The 19,789-nt window shown below is 37.1% G+C and overlaps 2 protein-coding genes across 5 annotated transcripts in view; one reads left to right on the top strand and one right to left on the bottom strand.

Moving 5' to 3' along the window:
• The window catches only part of LOC107685567 (L-asparaginase), a 32,625-nt gene extending 17,740 nt beyond the window's left edge, over nucleotides 1-14,885 (top strand). For 3 of the 4 annotated variants that reach the window (XM_016482221.1, XM_016482212.1, XM_016482203.1), the window contains exon 7: nucleotides 14,123-14,885. In XM_016482221.1, coding sequence (XP_016337707.1) covers nucleotides 14,123-14,329 — 207 coding nt within the window. In that variant the 3' untranslated portion in view covers nucleotides 14,330-14,885. Of the gene's footprint in view, nucleotides 1-1,241; nucleotides 1,457-14,122 lie in introns of those variants that run through there. The other variant, XM_016482230.1, reaches the window with a different exon arrangement.
• LOC107685552 (double C2-like domain-containing protein beta) overlaps nucleotides 1,716-19,789 on the bottom strand; it is a 129,886-nt gene continuing 111,812 nt past the window's right edge. The window contains exons 6-11 of the mRNA XM_016482179.1: nucleotides 18,180-18,306; nucleotides 13,767-13,924; nucleotides 9,516-9,597; nucleotides 9,331-9,427; nucleotides 2,349-4,608; nucleotides 1,716-2,015 (exon numbers count right to left, since the gene is read on the bottom strand). Of these exons, the coding sequence (XP_016337665.1) occupies nucleotides 4,472-4,608; nucleotides 9,331-9,427; nucleotides 9,516-9,597; nucleotides 13,767-13,924; nucleotides 18,180-18,306 (601 nt within the window). The 3' untranslated portion in view covers nucleotides 1,716-2,015; nucleotides 2,349-4,471. The remainder of the gene's footprint in view (nucleotides 2,016-2,348; nucleotides 4,609-9,330; nucleotides 9,428-9,515; nucleotides 9,598-13,766; nucleotides 13,925-18,179; nucleotides 18,307-19,789) is intronic.

Here is a 19,789-nt window from a genome sequence, read left to right as displayed (position 1 = left end):
AGATGAGTCTTTGAGTTTGTATAAACATCAACAAGCTGAAAAATAAAACCAAAGTTTTTTTTTTAGATAATGTGATCTTGTTAAAATTGATTTCATAAAATTGGTATCGAAAAAAGTATCGCTCAGGAACCGGTATCGAAGTCAAGGTATCGGTATCGCTATCGAAAATTTTTGAACGATACCCAGCCCTAGGTGTCATTTTCATTTCGTCTTTCATGTAATGCCTGATAAACTAGCGTTTGTGACTGAGCACAGTGCTTATTTGATTATAGCCTTTACCGGGGAAACCGCTATATCGCTCGCTCCAACAGCGCCTCCTGCTGGCAGAGAATTAATTTTCATTTGCAAGTCTGTGGGAAACACTGGTGTCTGTCAGCAAACAAACAAAAAGCATGCTTCAGAACTGTTTTGAGAAGGTGCTTAAGTTTTGAGCCATGTATTATTACTCTGAATTAGGCTACTACTACTATCTTGTACCCTGCAATAATCATTTACTCAAACTCACTTTTATGAGATGAAGGGGAAAAAACAAAAAAAAAATCGGCCAAAATAGCGACAAAAAAAAAAATCGGCATCATATATCGGCCATCGGCTGCCCTGATGTCTAAATATCGGCATCGGCCAGTGAAAAACCCATATCGGTCGACCTCTAATAACGACATGACATTCACAAAGGAGTCTGGAGTGATACACGTATTTAGGTAGATTTTGAGGCGCATTACCTTGAAAAATGAAAGTAATCCACAGCGTCCTCAGCAGCTCAGATGTTGGGAGAAAATGAAGACTCTTATGTTCAGTCTTACATCCAAACACAGAGCATTGGGATTGCTTGCGAGACATTGTTGACGTTACAGCTGCTCAAGCGCGGAGAAAATGGAGGACAGCAAACAACCGCTGAGGGCGGAAACTATAGCAATGCAGAGCTGTCAATCAAACCCCGTGGCCCGACCCTATGCAATGTGACATCACACTGCATGAGGCCTAGTGAGACTGACTTGGTTTAAAGGGGATTACAAAATGTGGAGTGGGTGGATTTTTATCATTGTAAGGCGGTTGTGTTCATACACTGCCAACACATATTTACGTCCAAACACCATATAAAAGTGGATTTTGCATAATAGGTGCCTTTTAAAGTCATGAGAAAGCCAGATGTGTCCTTACTTTTGGTTCTGTATGGATATAAAAGCATCACTGTACCTGTATTAAAAGCAACATTATTTCAATCTTCTCTGAAATGACAGCAAAGAGACAGGTTCAACAACAGGCCTATAGATGATGCTCAGAGACTAGGCTTACAACACATGGTGGAGCTGTTGAGTTATTAGGCTCTGGCTGAACCAGGCCACAGATGGCAGGAAGCCCAGGAGGAACAGCAGGTGTCTGTACTTTTAAGAGAGTTCAAAGTTTAAAGTTCTTTGTCGTTAGTTTTTTCCAGATCATAAAACTTTTTTTTTATGCAAAAAGGTGTTAATTCCAATTTTTAAAAGCATTATTATAGAAAGAATGGAGGAAGAGGTTCATGTAAACTTTTTTTTATATGTTTTTGGCACAACTAAAATAGGTTCATGAAACAATAAAACATTCCTAACATTATTTTTTAAATCATTTTTATTCAATATTCAATCAATTATTATTGTTTTTTTTAAGCAGAGTTCCAAGGGCACAGTTTTCTTCCAGTTTGATATTAATGTACAAGACAAAAAGAGGTGAACTCATTTTATTTTTCTACTTTATTTGATATGGGTTTCCAGTTCTGAACATGTAAATAGCAAATATCATTCGCCATAGTAAAAAACACACTCTAGATTTAATACTTGGAACAGTTTTGAAATTGGACAAAAATTAAACAACAGATTCGGGTGTCTGACAGCACTTGATAATGACATTATAATTAAACCCTTAATGCTTTCAGTGGTTCATTATATTTCTATGATATTTTCACTTCAGGTGGCTTTTAACAACAAACATGACGTGCACAAAAATGAACATGGATAACAAAACACAACGTTAAAGATCTTATAGGGGAAGTCGTGGCCTAATGGTTAGAGAGTCGGACTCATAACCCAAAGGTTGTGGGTTCGAGTCTCATACCGGCAGGGATTGTAGGTGTGGGGAGTGAATGTACAGCGCTCTCTCCCACCTTCAATACCACGACTGAGGTGCCCTTGAGCAAGGCACCGAACCCCCAACTGCTCCCCGGCGCCGCAGCATAAAATGGCTGCCCACTGCTCCGGGTGTGTGTTCACGGTGTGTGTGTGTTCACTGCTGTGTGTGTGCACTTTGGATGGGTAAATGCAGAGCACTAATTCTGAGTATGGGTCACCATACTTGGCCACATGTCACGTCACTTTATAATATGGTTTAAATAAACATTTAAATAAAAAATGCACAAGCAATTTAAGATGTACAATAAGTGAGGCAGCAAACAAAGCCTGAACCTTTTTTAGTCTGAATGTTTAACACTACCAGATGCCAGAATCTGAAGTTATACAAGCATCCTCCACCTCAGCCTTGCACCCATGCCATCAACAGTACTATCACACAGTGTAAGGATACCCATTATGTGCCTCTAAGAGGCATATTACAGGAGACAGTGTTTTAACAGTGTAACACAGACAAGAATATAACTATGCCATATGTATTGCATTGTTTTTATATTAAAAGCTAATTTCAATCTCTGTAAAGTGAGTGGTGCAAAAACACACTGTTACAAAAGAAAAGGCACGATAATTCGGCCATTCGGTGCAAGATTAAGGTGAACCAGGAGAAGAAATATATTGACTTCATCAGAGAACCACTATCATATGCAAACAATTGCCTGAGAGTTAAAATGATCAAAACAAGACAAGATTTATTTTTTGTAACATGCAGTCACATGTCCAGTCAATAGAGCAAACTGACGGGCAATGCGATAGCGTTCAAAAGTACAAAAACGGTTTGAGAAGGAAGGCTGACATTCCTGTAGCATCCAAGAGCAGGAACTCTCTTTTTACAGAGGAGAACAGCAGTATCAAACATTAAGCAAAGTTATTTTAATGACAGCCCAAGAACATTGCATGCATTTTTATGCCATAGAGTTTGTGTACAAAAGCAAAAAGATTACAAAAATGTCACAGGAGTGGCTTGCACAATGAACTGTCAAGAGAGATAAGGTTTCTCAGTTGGTGAACATACATTGTAGGGCTGTAGACGGTTCTCCTTGGACTTTCAATGTGTTTAATAAATGGCCAACATCTGAAATCTTATCTCCAATCTAGAGATTACCTTAATGAATAAAATCCTGGTAATGAGGGAAAAAACAACTTAAATATACAGTAATAATATCTACGATACCCACCAATGGCATGCTAAATATGCAATAACACAGAGAGGTTAAAATAATACACTGGTTATAATTTAATGCCACAAAATTAAAATGTTAAATGACTTTAACACAGTATTTAAAAAAATATATTTAGTCATCTTTAAAATGCTCAAAGGAAGAATAAGATAAACATGCTATTAATAAATCTCAAAACAATAGTTTGTCCAGTCCATTTTTTTTTTGATTTACAGACTGAAAAATTTTAGAGTAAAATATGTTAATGTAATATATGAATTGGGCTTGGGCACAGTGTTTAATTCAAAAATCAATCCATAGTATTCATTTCTATAATAGAGCATTTGCAGCATTTGTGTGTGTTCTCGCGTAAACGGTTTTCTCTCTAGAAAAATGGCTATTGAAACTCTGCTGTGTGCTGTCTTAATGTCAATGGCACACTGTTCATTTGCAGTGAGAGTACTGAAACTAAAAGGTAAATTACATTCATTAAGTAGACAAACTAGGAGAAGGGGCAAGTAAAAACTCTTTAAATTTGTTGGGAGTTTATATTGTAAGAACTACAATTCTTTAATTCCATCAACCGATATAATATTCACAATCATCTGTCTGTAAAATACAATTGTGTAGTTTATACCCTGGCCTTAAGATAGGCATCAGAAAGGTTTTGGACTGTAAACAATATTGTTTTGGAAAGCGTATTTTCAGAGCCCCTTTGCTGCCATGATGCACACGCATAATGATACATTTACTGACAGCTAATTTCTGTAAACAGGATTCTTGAATACACAGAAAACCTCAAGAGAACGGAGAAAGAGCAGTAGAGTGTGGTTAAATATTTGAAAACAGGAACTGATCTCTTGTTGGCTGTCGGAACAACATCTCTCCATTTTCAATGAGGCTGTACAAGCACAGGCTGATTAAAGACCCTTATATAAGCCCAAAAGCCACATCAAGCCACACAATCAGACTGCAAGTTCAACACCAGAAAAAGTACAAGAGATAGAGCAGGTGTGTTGTGTGGGAACAGATACTGGCACCCATCTCTAAATCAGTGGACTGTTGATCCATCCATCACAGGCTGCTGGGCTTTACATGGACATCATGTAAGAAAGGGGCAGGCATCGGGGCATCCACTGGAAAGAGAGCCTCTCAGTCATTGTACCCTGAACCAGGGAGTTCATTGGTTAACGTGTGCCAGCGCTCGATTTTCTTGTCCTTGTTTTTCAGACAGTCAAACCAGTGTTTTAGCCTCTCGCCATTGGCATTTATACCTAAAGAGACTCCACCTGGAGAAAGGGAGGAAATGTTCGTTAAAACATCTAAAAAACACAAAGGTCAATAGTTCCCCATGGGACCAGACAGGAGAGCAGATTGACATTGGTGGACTTAAACTTCAAAAATGGTGTGTATTGATGTCTTTCCACGGTTAAAACAAGATACTTTCTGAGGTTTGATCATTCATGTTTATTTTGTGCTATAACTAGTAAAGAGGAAGAGATGATCGTTCATGTGCTGCTTGAACTGAGGCGCTACAGCGATCTGTCACGACACATTAAAGAGTCGCAAAACGGTATTATTTGAATTTCTTACAAAATGACAAAATTTGAAAGCTGAGACTGCTTCATACCAAAAGTAATTTGCTCTGTCTTGTCTGTCAGCGTGTTGTCAGTTTTTTTCACTGCATGAGAAGATGATGTGTGGTGTGATAGCAGCATGGCTTGTTGGACGTAGCAACAGTAACGAAGGGGGGCGGGTCTTTTTGCGAAGGGTCAATTGGGTCAGCATCTTGCATCCTTTGATAATGTACAAACATTTTTGCAAACTTAAACGTTTGGTTTTCTGTTACATTTGGTTGCTAATTCAGCTTCTCAATCTGACAGTTGGACGACTAGCTGGCTGGAACAGATACAAGGTTTTGTCAAAATAGTACGAATGACTTGTGATAGTCTTCACTACATCATCATGACATCAGTACGAATGGGTTGAAAATTACAAACCAGTAATGTTTTTCCTTGTATTTTCTCTTTCATGTAATTGTTTATTGCAAAATAATTTGTTGCTGTCTTGGAGTTTTATAGTAATTAATTATAGTAAATTATTTTATTAGACAATTATAGTAAATGTGCTTTATATTTTATGAAATATTTCATTTTTAATGAAAAACAATGTTTATGAATAATTTAATACAACAATGTAAAAATTAGACAGTTGTAACAAGAAATGTAAAATGATTCTAAATATAAATTTCATATTCAAAAGTTCATAAAAATTACACTTGTGTGAGCAGGGCAAGTAGAAATCTGAACTACTGGCCTGACTGGGAAATCAGATTTTTTTTTACTACTGAGCCCTGGGATTGTATCTTACATCGTAAAAGGAGTTAACCTTTGGTATTGCTTTCAATAGGTAACATACCATTAAAAACAGATCTTAATGCAAACTGTAAAAATGAAAAATAAAAATATAGCGTAAAGATAATAATAAAAAATTATAAATGATAAAACGATAGATTAAACCATATTTGTAAATAGTTCCTACCAATGAAATCATTGGATTTGCCAATGTCATAGTCCCAAACGGTCACCTCCAGGGTCTTTTTGCTGAGGTCAGCATACTTGATCTCATAGAAAAACTCCTGTTACAGGGAGAATGGAATTAGCATTTATAAAAACTAATGTGAGTTACAGAGTCTGTAAATCAGGCATTGGTCAAGTTCATCTTACTTCATTGAATTCGGGGTTGAGGGTCTTCTTTTTGACAGCTGTCTTGTGCTTTGATTTTTTGTTCTCATCTGGCTTGAGATACCTGAAATACATTGGTGATATTGAGAGAGAGAGAGAAAAAAAAATAGATGCATTGAGTTTGATCTTTCACTAAAGGTTAAGTTGACTTTCTTTCAAGACCAATCTGGCACAGGAATAATTCTGAAATAACTGCACCTTAGCAAAGGCAGTAAAACTGGGAGCACATTCGAAACAAATGCAAAATAGTGTTGTCGTATGCAACAAGTCAGTATGTCCACCAGAGGGCATTGCCGCTCCTGTATATAAAATGTGGAGGGCTGAAAGAAACGGCCATGAAAGGATAAACGAGGTTCATTGCAGGACATTTCCACCATTTGCTCTAGGAGCATTCTTTAAAAAAACAAAAAGATGAAACAACCTCACTTCACTTGTCTGCTGACTTCGAGGTCATTAAATGTTTCATTGCGGCTCTACTCCTGCAAACCCTCTTAATGAGGGTCCCTTGTTCTTTTACAAAGACCACCAGACAAGCAGACAGCCAACAGACTCAGATCCAGGAAGTGAACCCAGCAGCCTAATAATCACAGTCTGTGTCTTATTTTGTAAAGGCAATAATATAATTTGCCTGGGTATTCTTTATTTTTATCCATCTATGAAGCAGAATTAGTTGAATAATAGAGTAAAAAACTGAAATGAATCAAACAGTGTCTTGTTCAGGATGGTACAGAAATGACAGTAGACATTTAAAGAAAAAGTGAAACTTGTAAAAGGCTCATTTCCCTCTTATTGTAACAGTCTCTTGACAGGGAATGACATTTGCTCCTGTAACTGTGCTGCTGGACAACTATTTTATTCAGCTCTTCTAGTGACTAAATGCATCTGGAGTTTAAAAGGATAAAATGAATGAAAAATCAATTTAATTTACTTCCCAAAATGGTGAACATCAAGTGATATCAATCGGTGAACACTGCTCTGCTCTGTGTGGAGATATGCAGGAAAAACAGAGGAACGACAGAATGATCTGAAAATTGCAGACGGAGACAAACTAATGACACAAATGCACAAGATTTGCACTGTTTGTTGTCACCAGCAGAAACGATGAATGAATAATTTACTATTCAAAGCTTTTGTAGCATCAGAACCAGGCTGTGTAAATCGACCAATGTTTGTACATGTAAGAAACAAAATCATAGTGCCCCACTGCTGTAATCCCTCTATAAATCATTCGATTCAGGAAGCGAGGGGGTTGAGAGCTCTAATCCCCTCTGTGTGCTGACGCAGAGATCACTGCTTCATTTCACCCAACACATTCCAGTCCTCAAAATACACAAACATTTGAATTTCTCCCTATCAAAGACACAATTCTATGCTTATGACATAACTGCTTTGGTATCAAGTGTTGACTAATGGTTCAGATGCTTGTGTTTAGCATGATGTATGGATGTGCTAAGGATTTCCTTACAAACATATATATGTACACATACATACATCCAACATTGTAGGTAAATCATTTAGCAAGTGATTTATCCACAGTGATTTAATGGTACATTTATTGCAGAGATAATCCCTTAGAAATTTGGGGTTAAGTGCCTTGCTCAAAAGCTCATGGCTCATTCCTGTGGGATAGGCTTTATTTGGAATGTCGCATGACCGGAAAACAAGTCTCATTGCATCTGCTTGTCTTGTGTTAACAGCAGTACGAACTGACAATGATATCTAAGAACTTTGAAAGTAATCAGCTAGCCTACTTAGTTCTTTTTATTGTATGCATTTTATTCAATTTTAATATCCAAATGTTAGTGAAAAGAAGAAACGTTTTGATATCAGTTTGCATATGCAATGAACATCAGTTTATCTTTGGAAGCTCTTTTGAAAGCATCTCTGTATTAAAGGGGTCATGAACTGCCTTTTTTAAAAATAATTTTGTACTCTTTGAGGTCCACTTATAATGTTATCTAGATTTTTACATCAAAAAACATCATAGCTTATAAGTAATAGGCTATTTTCTGTCTGTTTTTTGACCCCCTTCATCAGAACGCTCTGTTTGAATAGGTGTGGCAGATTGTAGACTTGGAAGTAAACGCACAGGAGAGCAGATTGACATTGGTGGACTTAAACTTCAAAAATGGTGTGTATTGATGTCTTTCCACGGTTAAAACAAGATACTTTCTGAGGTTTGATCATTCATGTTTATTTTGTGCTATAACTAGTAAAGAGGAAGAGATGATCGTTCATGTGCTGCTTGAACTGAGGCGCTACAGCGATCTGTCACGACACATTAAAGAGTCGCAAAACGGTATTATTTGAATTTCTTACAAAATGACAAAATTTGAAAGCTGAGACTGCTTCATACCAAAAGTAATTTGCTCTGTCTTGTCTGTCAGCGTGTTGTCAGTTTTTTTCACTGCATGAGAAGATGATGTGTGGTGTGATAGCAGCATGGCTTGTTGGACGTAGCAACAGTAACGAAGGGGGGCGGGTCTTTTTGCGAAGGGTCAATTGGGTCAGCATCTTGCATCCTTTGATAATGTACAAACATTTTTGCAAACTTAAACGTTTGGTTTTCTGTTACATTTGGTTGCTAATTCAGCTTCTCAATCTGACAGTTGGACGACTAGCTGGCTGGAACAGATACAAGGTTTTGTCAAAATAGTACGAATGACTTGTGATAGTCTTCACTACATCATCATGACATCAGTACGAATGGGTTGAAAATTACAAACCAGTAATGTTTTTCCTTGTATTTTCTCTTTCATGTAATTGTTTATTGCAAAATAATTTGTTGCTGTCTTGGAGTTTTATAGTAATTAATTATAGTAAATTATTTTATTAGACAATTATAGTAAATGTGCTTTATATTTTATGAAATATTTCATTTTTAATGAAAAACAATGTTTATGAATAATTTAATACAACAATGTAAAAATTAGACAGTTGTAACAAGAAATGTAAAATGATTCTAAATATAAATTTCATATTCAAAAGTTCATAAAAATTACACTTGTGTGAGCAGGGCAAGTAGAAATCTGAACTACTGGCCTGACTGGGAAATCAGATTTTTTTTTACTACTGAGCCCTGGGATTGTATCTTACATCGTAAAAGGAGTTAACCTTTGGTATTGCTTTCAATAGGTAACATACCATTAAAAACAGATCTTAATGCAAACTGTAAAAATGAAAAATAAAAATATAGCGTAAAGATAATAATAAAAAATTATAAATGATAAAACGATAGATTAAACCATATTTGTAAATAGTTCCTACCAATGAAATCATTGGATTTGCCAATGTCATAGTCCCAAACGGTCACCTCCAGGGTCTTTTTGCTGAGGTCAGCATACTTGATCTCATAGAAAAACTCCTGTTACAGGGAGAATGGAATTAGCATTTATAAAAACTAATGTGAGTTACAGAGTCTGTAAATCAGGCATTGGTCAAGTTCATCTTACTTCATTGAATTCGGGGTTGAGGGTCTTCTTTTTGACAGCTGTCTTGTGCTTTGATTTTTTGTTCTCATCTGGCTTGAGATACCTGAAATACATTGGTGATATTGAGAGAGAGAGAGAAAAAAAAATAGATGCATTGAGTTTGATCTTTCACTAAAGGTTAAGTTGACTTTCTTTCAAGACCAATCTGGCACAGGAATAATTCTGAAATAACTGCACCTTAGCAAAGGCAGTAAAACTGGGAGCACATTCGAAACAAATGCAAAATAGTGTTGTCGTATGCAACAAGTCAGTATGTCCACCAGAGGGCATTGCCGCTCCTGTATATAAAATGTGGAGGGCTGAAAGAAACGGCCATGAAAGGATAAACGAGGTTCATTGCAGGACATTTCCACCATTTGCTCTAGGAGCATTCTTTAAAAAAACAAAAAGATGAAACAACCTCACTTCACTTGTCTGCTGACTTCGAGGTCATTAAATGTTTCATTGCGGCTCTACTCCTGCAAACCCTCTTAATGAGGGTCCCTTGTTCTTTTACAAAGACCACCAGACAAGCAGACAGCCAACAGACTCAGATCCAGGAAGTGAACCCAGCAGCCTAATAATCACAGTCTGTGTCTTATTTTGTAAAGGCAATAATATAATTTGCCTGGGTATTCTTTATTTTTATCCATCTATGAAGCAGAATTAGTTGAATAATAGAGTAAAAAACTGAAATGAATCAAACAGTGTCTTGTTCAGGATGGTACAGAAATGACAGTAGACATTTAAAGAAAAAGTGAAACTTGTAAAAGGCTCATTTCCCTCTTATTGTAACAGTCTCTTGACAGGGAATGACATTTGCTCCTGTAACTGTGCTGCTGGACAACTATTTTATTCAGCTCTTCTAGTGACTAAATGCATCTGGAGTTTAAAAGGATAAAATGAATGAAAAATCAATTTAATTTACTTCCCAAAATGGTGAACATCAAGTGATATCAATCGGTGAACACTGCTCTGCTCTGTGTGGAGATATGCAGGAAAAACAGAGGAACGACAGAATGATCTGAAAATTGCAGACGGAGACAAACTAATGACACAAATGCACAAGATTTGCACTGTTTGTTGTCACCAGCAGAAACGATGAATGAATAATTTACTATTCAAAGCTTTTGTAGCATCAGAACCAGGCTGTGTAAATCGACCAATGTTTGTACATGTAAGAAACAAAATCATAGTGCCCCACTGCTGTAATCCCTCTATAAATCATTCGATTCAGGAAGCGAGGGGGTTGAGAGCTCTAATCCCCTCTGTGTGCTGACGCAGAGATCACTGCTTCATTTCACCCAACACATTCCAGTCCTCAAAATACACAAACATTTGAATTTCTCCCTATCAAAGACACAATTCTATGCTTATGACATAACTGCTTTGGTATCAAGTGTTGACTAATGGTTCAGATGCTTGTGTTTAGCATGATGTATGGATGTGCTAAGGATTTCCTTACAAACATATATATGTACACATACATACATCCAACATTGTAGGTAAATCATTTAGCAAGTGATTTATCCACAGTGATTTAATGGTACATTTATTGCAGAGATAATCCCTTAGAAATTTGGGGTTAAGTGCCTTGCTCAAAAGCTCATGGCTCATTCCTGTGGGATAGGCTTTATTTGGAATGTCGCATGACCGGAAAACAAGTCTCATTGCATCTGCTTGTCTTGTGTTAACAGCAGTACGAACTGACAATGATATCTAAGAACTTTGAAAGTAATCAGCTAGCCTACTTAGTTCTTTTTATTGTATGCATTTTATTCAATTTTAATATCCAAATGTTAGTGAAAAGAAGAAACGTTTTGATATCAGTTTGCATATGCAATGAACATCAGTTTATCTTTGGAAGCTCTTTTGAAAGCATCTCTGTATTAAAGGGGTCATGAACTGCCTTTTTTAAAAATAATTTTGTACTCTTTGAGGTCCACTTATAATGTTATCTAGATTTTTACATCAAAAAACATCATAGCTTATAAGTAATAGGCTATTTTCTGTCTGTTTTTTGACCCCCTTCATCAGAACGCTCTGTTTGAATAGGTGTGGCAGATTGTAGACTTGGAAGTAAACGCCCACTGCTATGATTGGCTAACAGTTGTGTATGCTTGACAGCCTATATCCTTCACAGATGGACGCTGCTATGATTTAGCATCCTATCAAATTATATGTTTAACCGACAAAGCAATAGTAATCACGTAAAAAAAAAAAAAAAAGTTTTGTTTTGCGACATTACTGTTGGATCCAATATAGCCGGCACATCAGCATCTTTTAGTTTCAATCTTTCTGAAAATCCTGCGTCGAATTGTGCTTTGATTGTAAATTAATTTGCAGTAAAATGAAGTGAACAAAGGACCATGTTCTTATTGACGTGTTCTGGAACTTCATTAAAAATAAAAAGTTGAAAAGTTAATTCACTCTTTCCTAACGTTGGGATCAGAAGGAAGGCAATGCAAAAACTGTTTTTTAAACAGCTTGGCACTGCACAGTGTCTTGTTGTCTTCAGAGCATCTTTATCATTTGGTTTCTGCGTAGACCTGCACGTTTGCCTATCGTTATTTACACTACATGCACGAATTGGTGGGCGGGGCTAAACAGGCAACGATGTAGAAGCAGGCATTGATCTTCTGCGGAGGTGGTGTTTATCCACACTATTACATCATAGAGTGGTACATTCTACAAGCTGTTGTTTTGGCAGATTGGCTTCAATACTGTTTTTAGACTAACTAGAAAGTTTTGAGTTCTGAATCTTACAGGATGTTTTCATAGTATAATGACCTCCTATATGTCAAAAGATCAAGGGAATTTTTGTCTCTCAGTTAATGACCCCTCAGAAAAAGTGACCTGTTTTACAGAATAATGAAGTGTTTTGCACATAATCTGCATTCAAACCCACAACCTTCTGGTGTCCACCCAATAAGATACTCTACCGTCAGATCAGCACTTTAAAGTCAACATGAAATGAAAATTCACCCAATTTTTTAATGCATAATTTATCTTATTTTAAATTATTTGTCTGTGCATAGGCTTCTTTTTTTTTTTTTACATTGTTTTTTTTAATCTCATTTTAATGTCAATGAACTCAACAGAACATCTACCATTACTTCCATTTTCTGTGGTGTATCTAATCTATGTAGGGAAAATCTCTCAAATATTATTTGTAATTTTGACAAAAACATTAATGTATTCTAACTTCAATGCATGAAAAGACCCTGTCTTATTGTTATACCACAGATTTGAGTCAACTAACTTTACTCAATTCAGCAACTGAAAGCTGGATTTCCTTTGATATCTGTAATTCACATACTCTTATATGCATGGATCTTAGGGATGCACCGAAATGAAAATTCTTGGCCGAAGCCGAAACCGAACAAAATTAAAACACTGGGCCGAACGAAGGCCGAATACCGAACACGGTTTTTCGAGTTTTTTTCCCCATGTATTTTGCCAATTTTTTTTTCACCATTGCATAAATTAAATAGTCAAAATGTGCTTTTTACAACTTTTATTTTGGCGGAAATGCGCAGGAAGACCTCAATGCTTATTTTTGTTGATAACAGATTTATAAATGAGTCTCATTACGAATATGTCGTACGTATCGCATTGTCACATGCCTTGTAAAAATGCATAAAAATGTGACTGAACAACTGACGACTGTGTCAGCGTAGATTTTTCTCGCGCTTTGGACTTTGAACCCTGGTTAACAAGCAGATCTGCTGCGAGTTCGTGCAGCGCTGTCAGAATACATGCAATGCGCGCGTGTATTAGAAAACATAACGTTCTGCAGTTTATTTACTAATTGTTTAAGGCCATTTCGCAATTTCAATCATCATACAGTAACCAGCAACAATCACCCCTTCCTCTTCTCATTGAAGACATGCGATGCAGTCCTAAACAGTCTCTCGCTGTCGGTGCTTGTAATGATTTTTGCGTCTTTCTCCGACAGTTTAAATGCTTCCACACTGCTGACGTGTGTGCTGCATAATAAAGAGTGCGCACCTCTCACTCTGCACTGGTTGCTATTTGATCGCGTCATATCATTGTTCGGTACAATTTATTCGGTCTTTTCGCTCATTCGAATAATTTCGGTTGCCGAACATTCGGTGCATCCCTAGTTCCACATGAAACGTTTTCACTAAAGCAAATTACGTGAATTTTTATTATTTTAGTATTCCTGCAAATGAACAGTTTAATTGTGCTTTTGGTACAGGAAAAACTTACGTTTTAACATAAGGGTCAGAGAAGCCATTGGCATCCATGGCAGCAAGATGGGCACAGCGGATGATGCCCACCACTAAGCCACACTTCTGAGAGCTGTACTTCAGAGAGATCATGATGCGCCCTCGCTCCTCCAGAGACTTGTCATCTGTCTTGTCGATCTGTGTTGAGACACACACACACACACACACACAGAGAAAAAATAGAAAACCCAGCCGTCAGTCCTTAGTAGATAATTTATTAATTCGCTCAATTAGTTTCATGCACCACTCTCTTCTTTCCAGTGTTTTCGTGTCTAGACTTTTTATGGCAAACTCAACTGTTGAATTTGAGGTAAATCTTCTCTCTCTCGCTCTCAGAACTTTGTGGATCCACCAAAGCCGTCAAGCATGAAGTTAATTAGCTGTGGAGGAGGCATCTCTGTTCATCCCCCACACACTGCTGTCTCATTTCTGTCCCCACTGGAGATCACACACACACCCTCACATACACATTGCAGAGTCTCTTCACACAACAAACACACTTTGTACTGTTTGCCAGCTGGTGGAGTCACTCTCAGGCCTTAGAGCACATCCCAAGTCAGTCTTTGTGTTTAACTTTTGTCACCTCTACCTGTACTGTAGTCCTGAGAGCAGATCCCAGATCAGTCTGTGTGCTGATCTTTCAGGTGGGTGACATAATTAATGGATAGAAGTGAATAGAGCTAAAAAACTACTTCTAGAACTTTTAAAAACTTATTGGGAAATCTCATAATGTCAGGGTTGGAGAGCATTCCATACCTGTCAAATGTAATTTTAATGTCATTTTTTAAATGGAAAGACTTATCTAAATCGGTGGTGCTGATCTTTTTAAAACTGACTCATGAAGGCTAACTGAAAAGTAACTTGGAAAAAAACTAAAGACATTTGGGAAACGTTTGTCATTATATAACGGTTTCAGTCCTGCAATTTGATTGACTAAGTGGTGTCCTATAGGACTGATTTTTTTTTATATACTGTTTTTGTCACTTTGCTTGTCTGTGTTTGTGTGTTCCAGACACACTGTCAGTCTGTGCATCAGGGGCATTCAGTCCATAAAGCTGTGAATGTTCTGCATACCCAAGTCATTTAAAGAATGAGTTCAGGGACTGGCTAAATATTAACATTACTAAAAATATATTGTCATTTGAGGTGAAACATAAGGCTTATATAAAAAAAAATGCTTGGAATAAGTAACTATGTAAAATAATTTCTTTGCCAAACAATGGTAATTTTAGGCAAATCTGTGCTGGTTATGGAGGTACGGAGGAGTTTATCTCCAACACTAATTAAACACATCTGAACCAGCTAAGATTTTCAGACTCAATAGAAATTTCCTGGCAAGTGTTTAGAAGCTGAAATGAGCTAAACTCTGCAGGACGCTGGCCCTTTAGGTGAAGGTTTGGACACCCCTGGATACAAGTAAGTGGATTCATAACAGCTCACCCGATTCATGACAATGTGAATCGTCATTATTTTCTGGCATTTTCATCGCTTTTTGGCAATGTAGGTGATTTCATGCACGAGAAAATCTGTCCATTAATTGCTAGTCCATTAATTGTCAGCTGCTAGCCCAGCTGACGCTGCCAGATCTCGATTACCAAATTTATTATTTTTTTTAAAGATTTATTTTTGCCCTTTTTGCCTTTATTTTGAGAGTATGTATTGACAGGAAACAAAATAGGAGAGAGAGAGAGGGGGGTGGGATTGGGAAAGATCCAAAGCCAGGACTCAAACCCAAGATTCCCGTGCCAAAGGTGCTGCCACGAGTCTATCAGCGTCAACAAATCACATTTGGTGTAAAAAAAAAAATAAAAAAACCTTGACTAAATGAACAAAACCCTCGTAACTATATTTTCATTTGCAAAGCAAATTTTGAAAGTCCACTGAAAACTTACTGTATCTTCTAATTTTTGGCATAGAATATGTTGATGACAGTATTTAGCAACATGCTTGCGTAAACTAACTAATAAATAAATATTTATTGTTCTATTTGTTTTCCTCCTTTATTGTTGCAGTTGTTTCCCCCATGCTTGACAAGTGTTGACATGCATGTTCTTAAACTGATTACGCTTATTAAGCTGAGAACAGGTGTAGTCATGTAAATGCATTTTCTTTTATTGCTATTATTCATTCTCTTATCGAAACGCCTAGATTTTGCCCATTACCCTGATTTTGCCCGGCATGTAAACACCTAAACCTGTGCTCTTTCAGCTTATTGAAGTGCACAACGTTTCCCTTCTCCTGCTAGAACATATAAAGCAGTGGTTTGTGCTGATTCTAGCAGAGTTGTGTAATATGTGATATGTAACAGGAATGCGTCCTTTCTGCAGATTTAAGCGCATTCAGCCAGAGCGGGTGTTTCGCTTTAGGGGAGGAGGAAATATATCATACACTGACTCTTTCCTGACCCAAGAAATTATAAAAATGTGTTCTCATCTCGTGCAGCCAAAGAAGTGGTAGAAACTAGTTACAGAAACTAAACATTAGAGTGTGTACAAGTTTCCTGCTGACATTTTGGCATACACTGGGGTTTTTAATGCTGTAACATCACAACTATCATAATAAATAGAATACTTAAGTGGAATGCGTGGATTCTTATGTTTTGAAATCACAAAATTTTATAAACTGATTTTTGGTAGTCATCAGCATATGGGTGTGAAAGAAAACATGCTAATTGATTCAGGTATTTAACCGATTAATTCAAAAACAGAATCATTAAGGAACAAAACACCACAACATTGTGTTGGTTGGAGACATGCAATGGTTAATTCTGCTTTGACTTCTTTTGGAACTCTGTAAGTAACTGGTAATATTGGGTCTAAGTTACTCAAAGGGATAGTTCACCCAAAAATGTTGTCATTAATTACTCACCCTCATGTCGTTCCAAACCCGTAAGACCTTTGTTCATCTTCGGAACACAAATTAAGATATTTGTGAAGAAATCTGAGAGCTTTTTGACCCTGCATGGACAGCAACACAACTAACAGTTCAAGGCCCAGAAAGGTAGTAAAGACATTGTTAAAATAATCCATGTGACATCAGTGGTTCAACTGTAATGTTACGAAGCAATGAGAATACTTTTTGTGCACAAAGAAAAGAAAAATAACGACTTTATTCAGCAACTTTTTATCTTCTGAGTCAGTCTTCGTTATTTTTGTTTTCATAGTACACAAAAAGTATTCTCGTAGCTTCATAACATTACAGCCAAACCACTAATGTCACATGGACTATTTTAACGATGTCCTTACTACCTTTCTGGGCCTTGAATGTGTCAGATGCATTGCTGTCTATGCGGGATCAGAATGCTCTCCGATTTCATAAAAAATATCTTAATTTGTGTTCTGAAGAGGAACGAAAGCCTTACGGATTTGGAACGGCATGAGGGTGAGCAATTTTCATTTTTGAGTGAACTTTCCGTTTAATATTAACTGTTTATTAAACTGCTGCATCAAAGCAATATCACATCGCGATCTTGTGCTTACAGCCAAATTCAGAACAGTGTTCTTGCTCATGTGATATTGCATAAGTATTGAATAGATGTATGACAAGTAAGCGATAATGCACATACATCTGATTGTTATCACAAAATAAACCCTGACAGGGTGATCATGACCCAGACGCAAAGTTATAATGTACACGGGCTGGATGTACATTATCCCACTTCAATCCATGAAGCACTTTGACACAGTAATCATGCCTTAAAACCTACATCCACCACCGTCAAATGAAGAAGACATGCCTACAATGAAGTGTATCGAATTGCTTTCCTTAACGTTTTCCTCCTTCTCCTGCCAGACCATATAAAGCAGTAGTTTGTGCTGATCCTAGCAGAGCTGCGCCCAGGTACTGACGAAAGACTTCCTGCTGAGCTATAGCTTTAGTTTGTGACTAGAGTATAACATTTCAGTTATAAGGTATGGTCCAGGTACTAACACACGTGCGGGACTGTGTCCCTCCCTCATACATTCATGGTTGTATATTTCCAGTGAAACAAAAATGTATTCCCTTGAAGATATGGCAGGTTTTGAAACAAGCGATACAAGCTGCAATTGTTAAACCGTTGTTAGTTTTCTTCCAGCAGCAAGCAGCCTATAGCTTTATCACATCGTATTGTTTGCTGGTGTTTGTAAGCCTGTCATGTTTGTCTCAGATGGGTGATGGATGTGAGGATGTTGCTCCAATGATATTTGATTTCTAATTATGTTGATTCTAATGAGAGTCACTCATTAGGACGTTCTAATCAATTTGATATCTGAATCTCCTTATGTAGCTTTCAAACTTCCCTCAATTTCTCCATCACTCACAGACAACCACACTGATGATTAGCACAACTGAGCTCCTTCCGTCGTCAGACTGATTCCTTTCCACAGATGAGCTCTAAAAGACTGTAACTCACAGGAAGTTGTTTCTCCAAACAGTTGCTGAAGTTCTTAGTCTGGTTGGGTTTGAGTTTCTTCAAGGGGATTCGGGTTTCACCAATGAATTCGTTGTGGCGGAATTTGTCCTCGTCACACACTGAAATCCTAGATGAAAACAAAAGATTGACCGTATGAGTTCTGGCTTGTAGATTTGACGTGTAAAGGAATTATGTAGCTAGTGAGAAGACTTTCATCACCATGTTAATCTGATGTACCATTTCAAAGCTTTCAAAATACATTTCTGATATTATCTAGAACAGTTCTGACCCTGTCTGAACCTACTAATAAAATCTGTACTCCGTTCAGTCAAAGAAATATATGGAGGAGTACATATCCTCGTATCCAGTCAAGTGTTGAAGGCAGGCATTACAAACTGATTCCCCACCACCTGTGCTTCAAAACGTTTTTGAAAAGCACTTATTCTCTGTCAAATACATAGTGTGACTGGAACCAATTATTCAGTATATCCCATATATTTAGAATCCATAGCAGAAGCTCCATGGGAGGATCTTTTTACTATAGATGTTCATTTGCATTGAGCTTGCTCACTGTGAAATGAGTTTTCTGTGCTATTTGCAGTATCGTCAAGAACCACTTGATCTGTGGGGGTAGGAACAAAGGCACGGCTTCTTTTAGATTTACACAGGTCAATAATAACATTTGACTGGATACAGATGAGTAATTCACACAGGAAAAAAAACTTACTGCTGATATCTCTCATTTACAGAAAGAACAGATGGCCAGAATAACAACACATCCATGCGTTGATGAATTGGCTAACAGCAGAAAGAGACAATTATTTCACCAAAATATGAAAATCTCTTTATTTACTCACCCTCAAGCCATTTGAAAGCTAAAGGACTTTCTTTCTGTTAAACTGAGATATTTTGCAGAATATCCTAGCTGCTATTTTCTATGCATGACTTCAAGTTCCAAAAAGGACATAAAAAACACCATACACATACCTTCAAAGTAAATATGACTATTGTGTTATTAGGGTTGGGTATCATTTCAGTTTTTTTCGATACCGGTGCCAAATCGATACTTTTAAAACGGTTCCGGTGCCTAAACCGATACTTGTTAAAAAATAAATAAATACAAAATCCCCCCAAAAAATGATGGATTGGCCATTAGAATAGAAATAGAATAGAGAGTGCAAATGTTAGAGGGTCAAGTTTTTTAATTAAAACAAACAAGCAGATAAAATTAGAAGTAGCATTAGAATAGAGAGTGCTAGAGTTAGAGGGTCAAATGAAGATGAAAGAGATGTGTTTTCAGCCGTTTCTTGAAAATATTAAGGACTCAGCTGCTTGGATTGAGCTGGGCAGGTCATTCCACCAGGAGGGAACAATTAATGTAGAAGTCCATGAAAGTTTTATCATAGGTAGAATGCAAAATGTTTCAATATAAGCATTTCAGTCAAATGTAATTTATGCAATATTTCAAACCTTTAACCCACTTGGTAAAATCAACCCATGGCAACAGTTTAAAAGTAGCCCAATTATGTGGAAAAAACGTGGACTTGGCAACCCTGCATCCAACAAGAGCTACCGGAGTCAGCTTTGACTGATCACAGGTCGAGAATAAG

The sequence above is a fragment of the Sinocyclocheilus anshuiensis genome, unplaced genomic scaffold (genome assembly GCF_001515605.1).
Source record: "Sinocyclocheilus anshuiensis isolate Anshui unplaced genomic scaffold, SAMN03320099.WGS_v1.1 scaffold705, whole genome shotgun sequence".
In the NCBI taxonomy this organism is placed as follows: domain Eukaryota; kingdom Metazoa; phylum Chordata; class Actinopteri; order Cypriniformes; family Cyprinidae; genus Sinocyclocheilus; species Sinocyclocheilus anshuiensis.
Note: the sequence above shows the minus strand (reverse complement) of the source record. Positions and strands in the feature narration are given on the sequence as shown.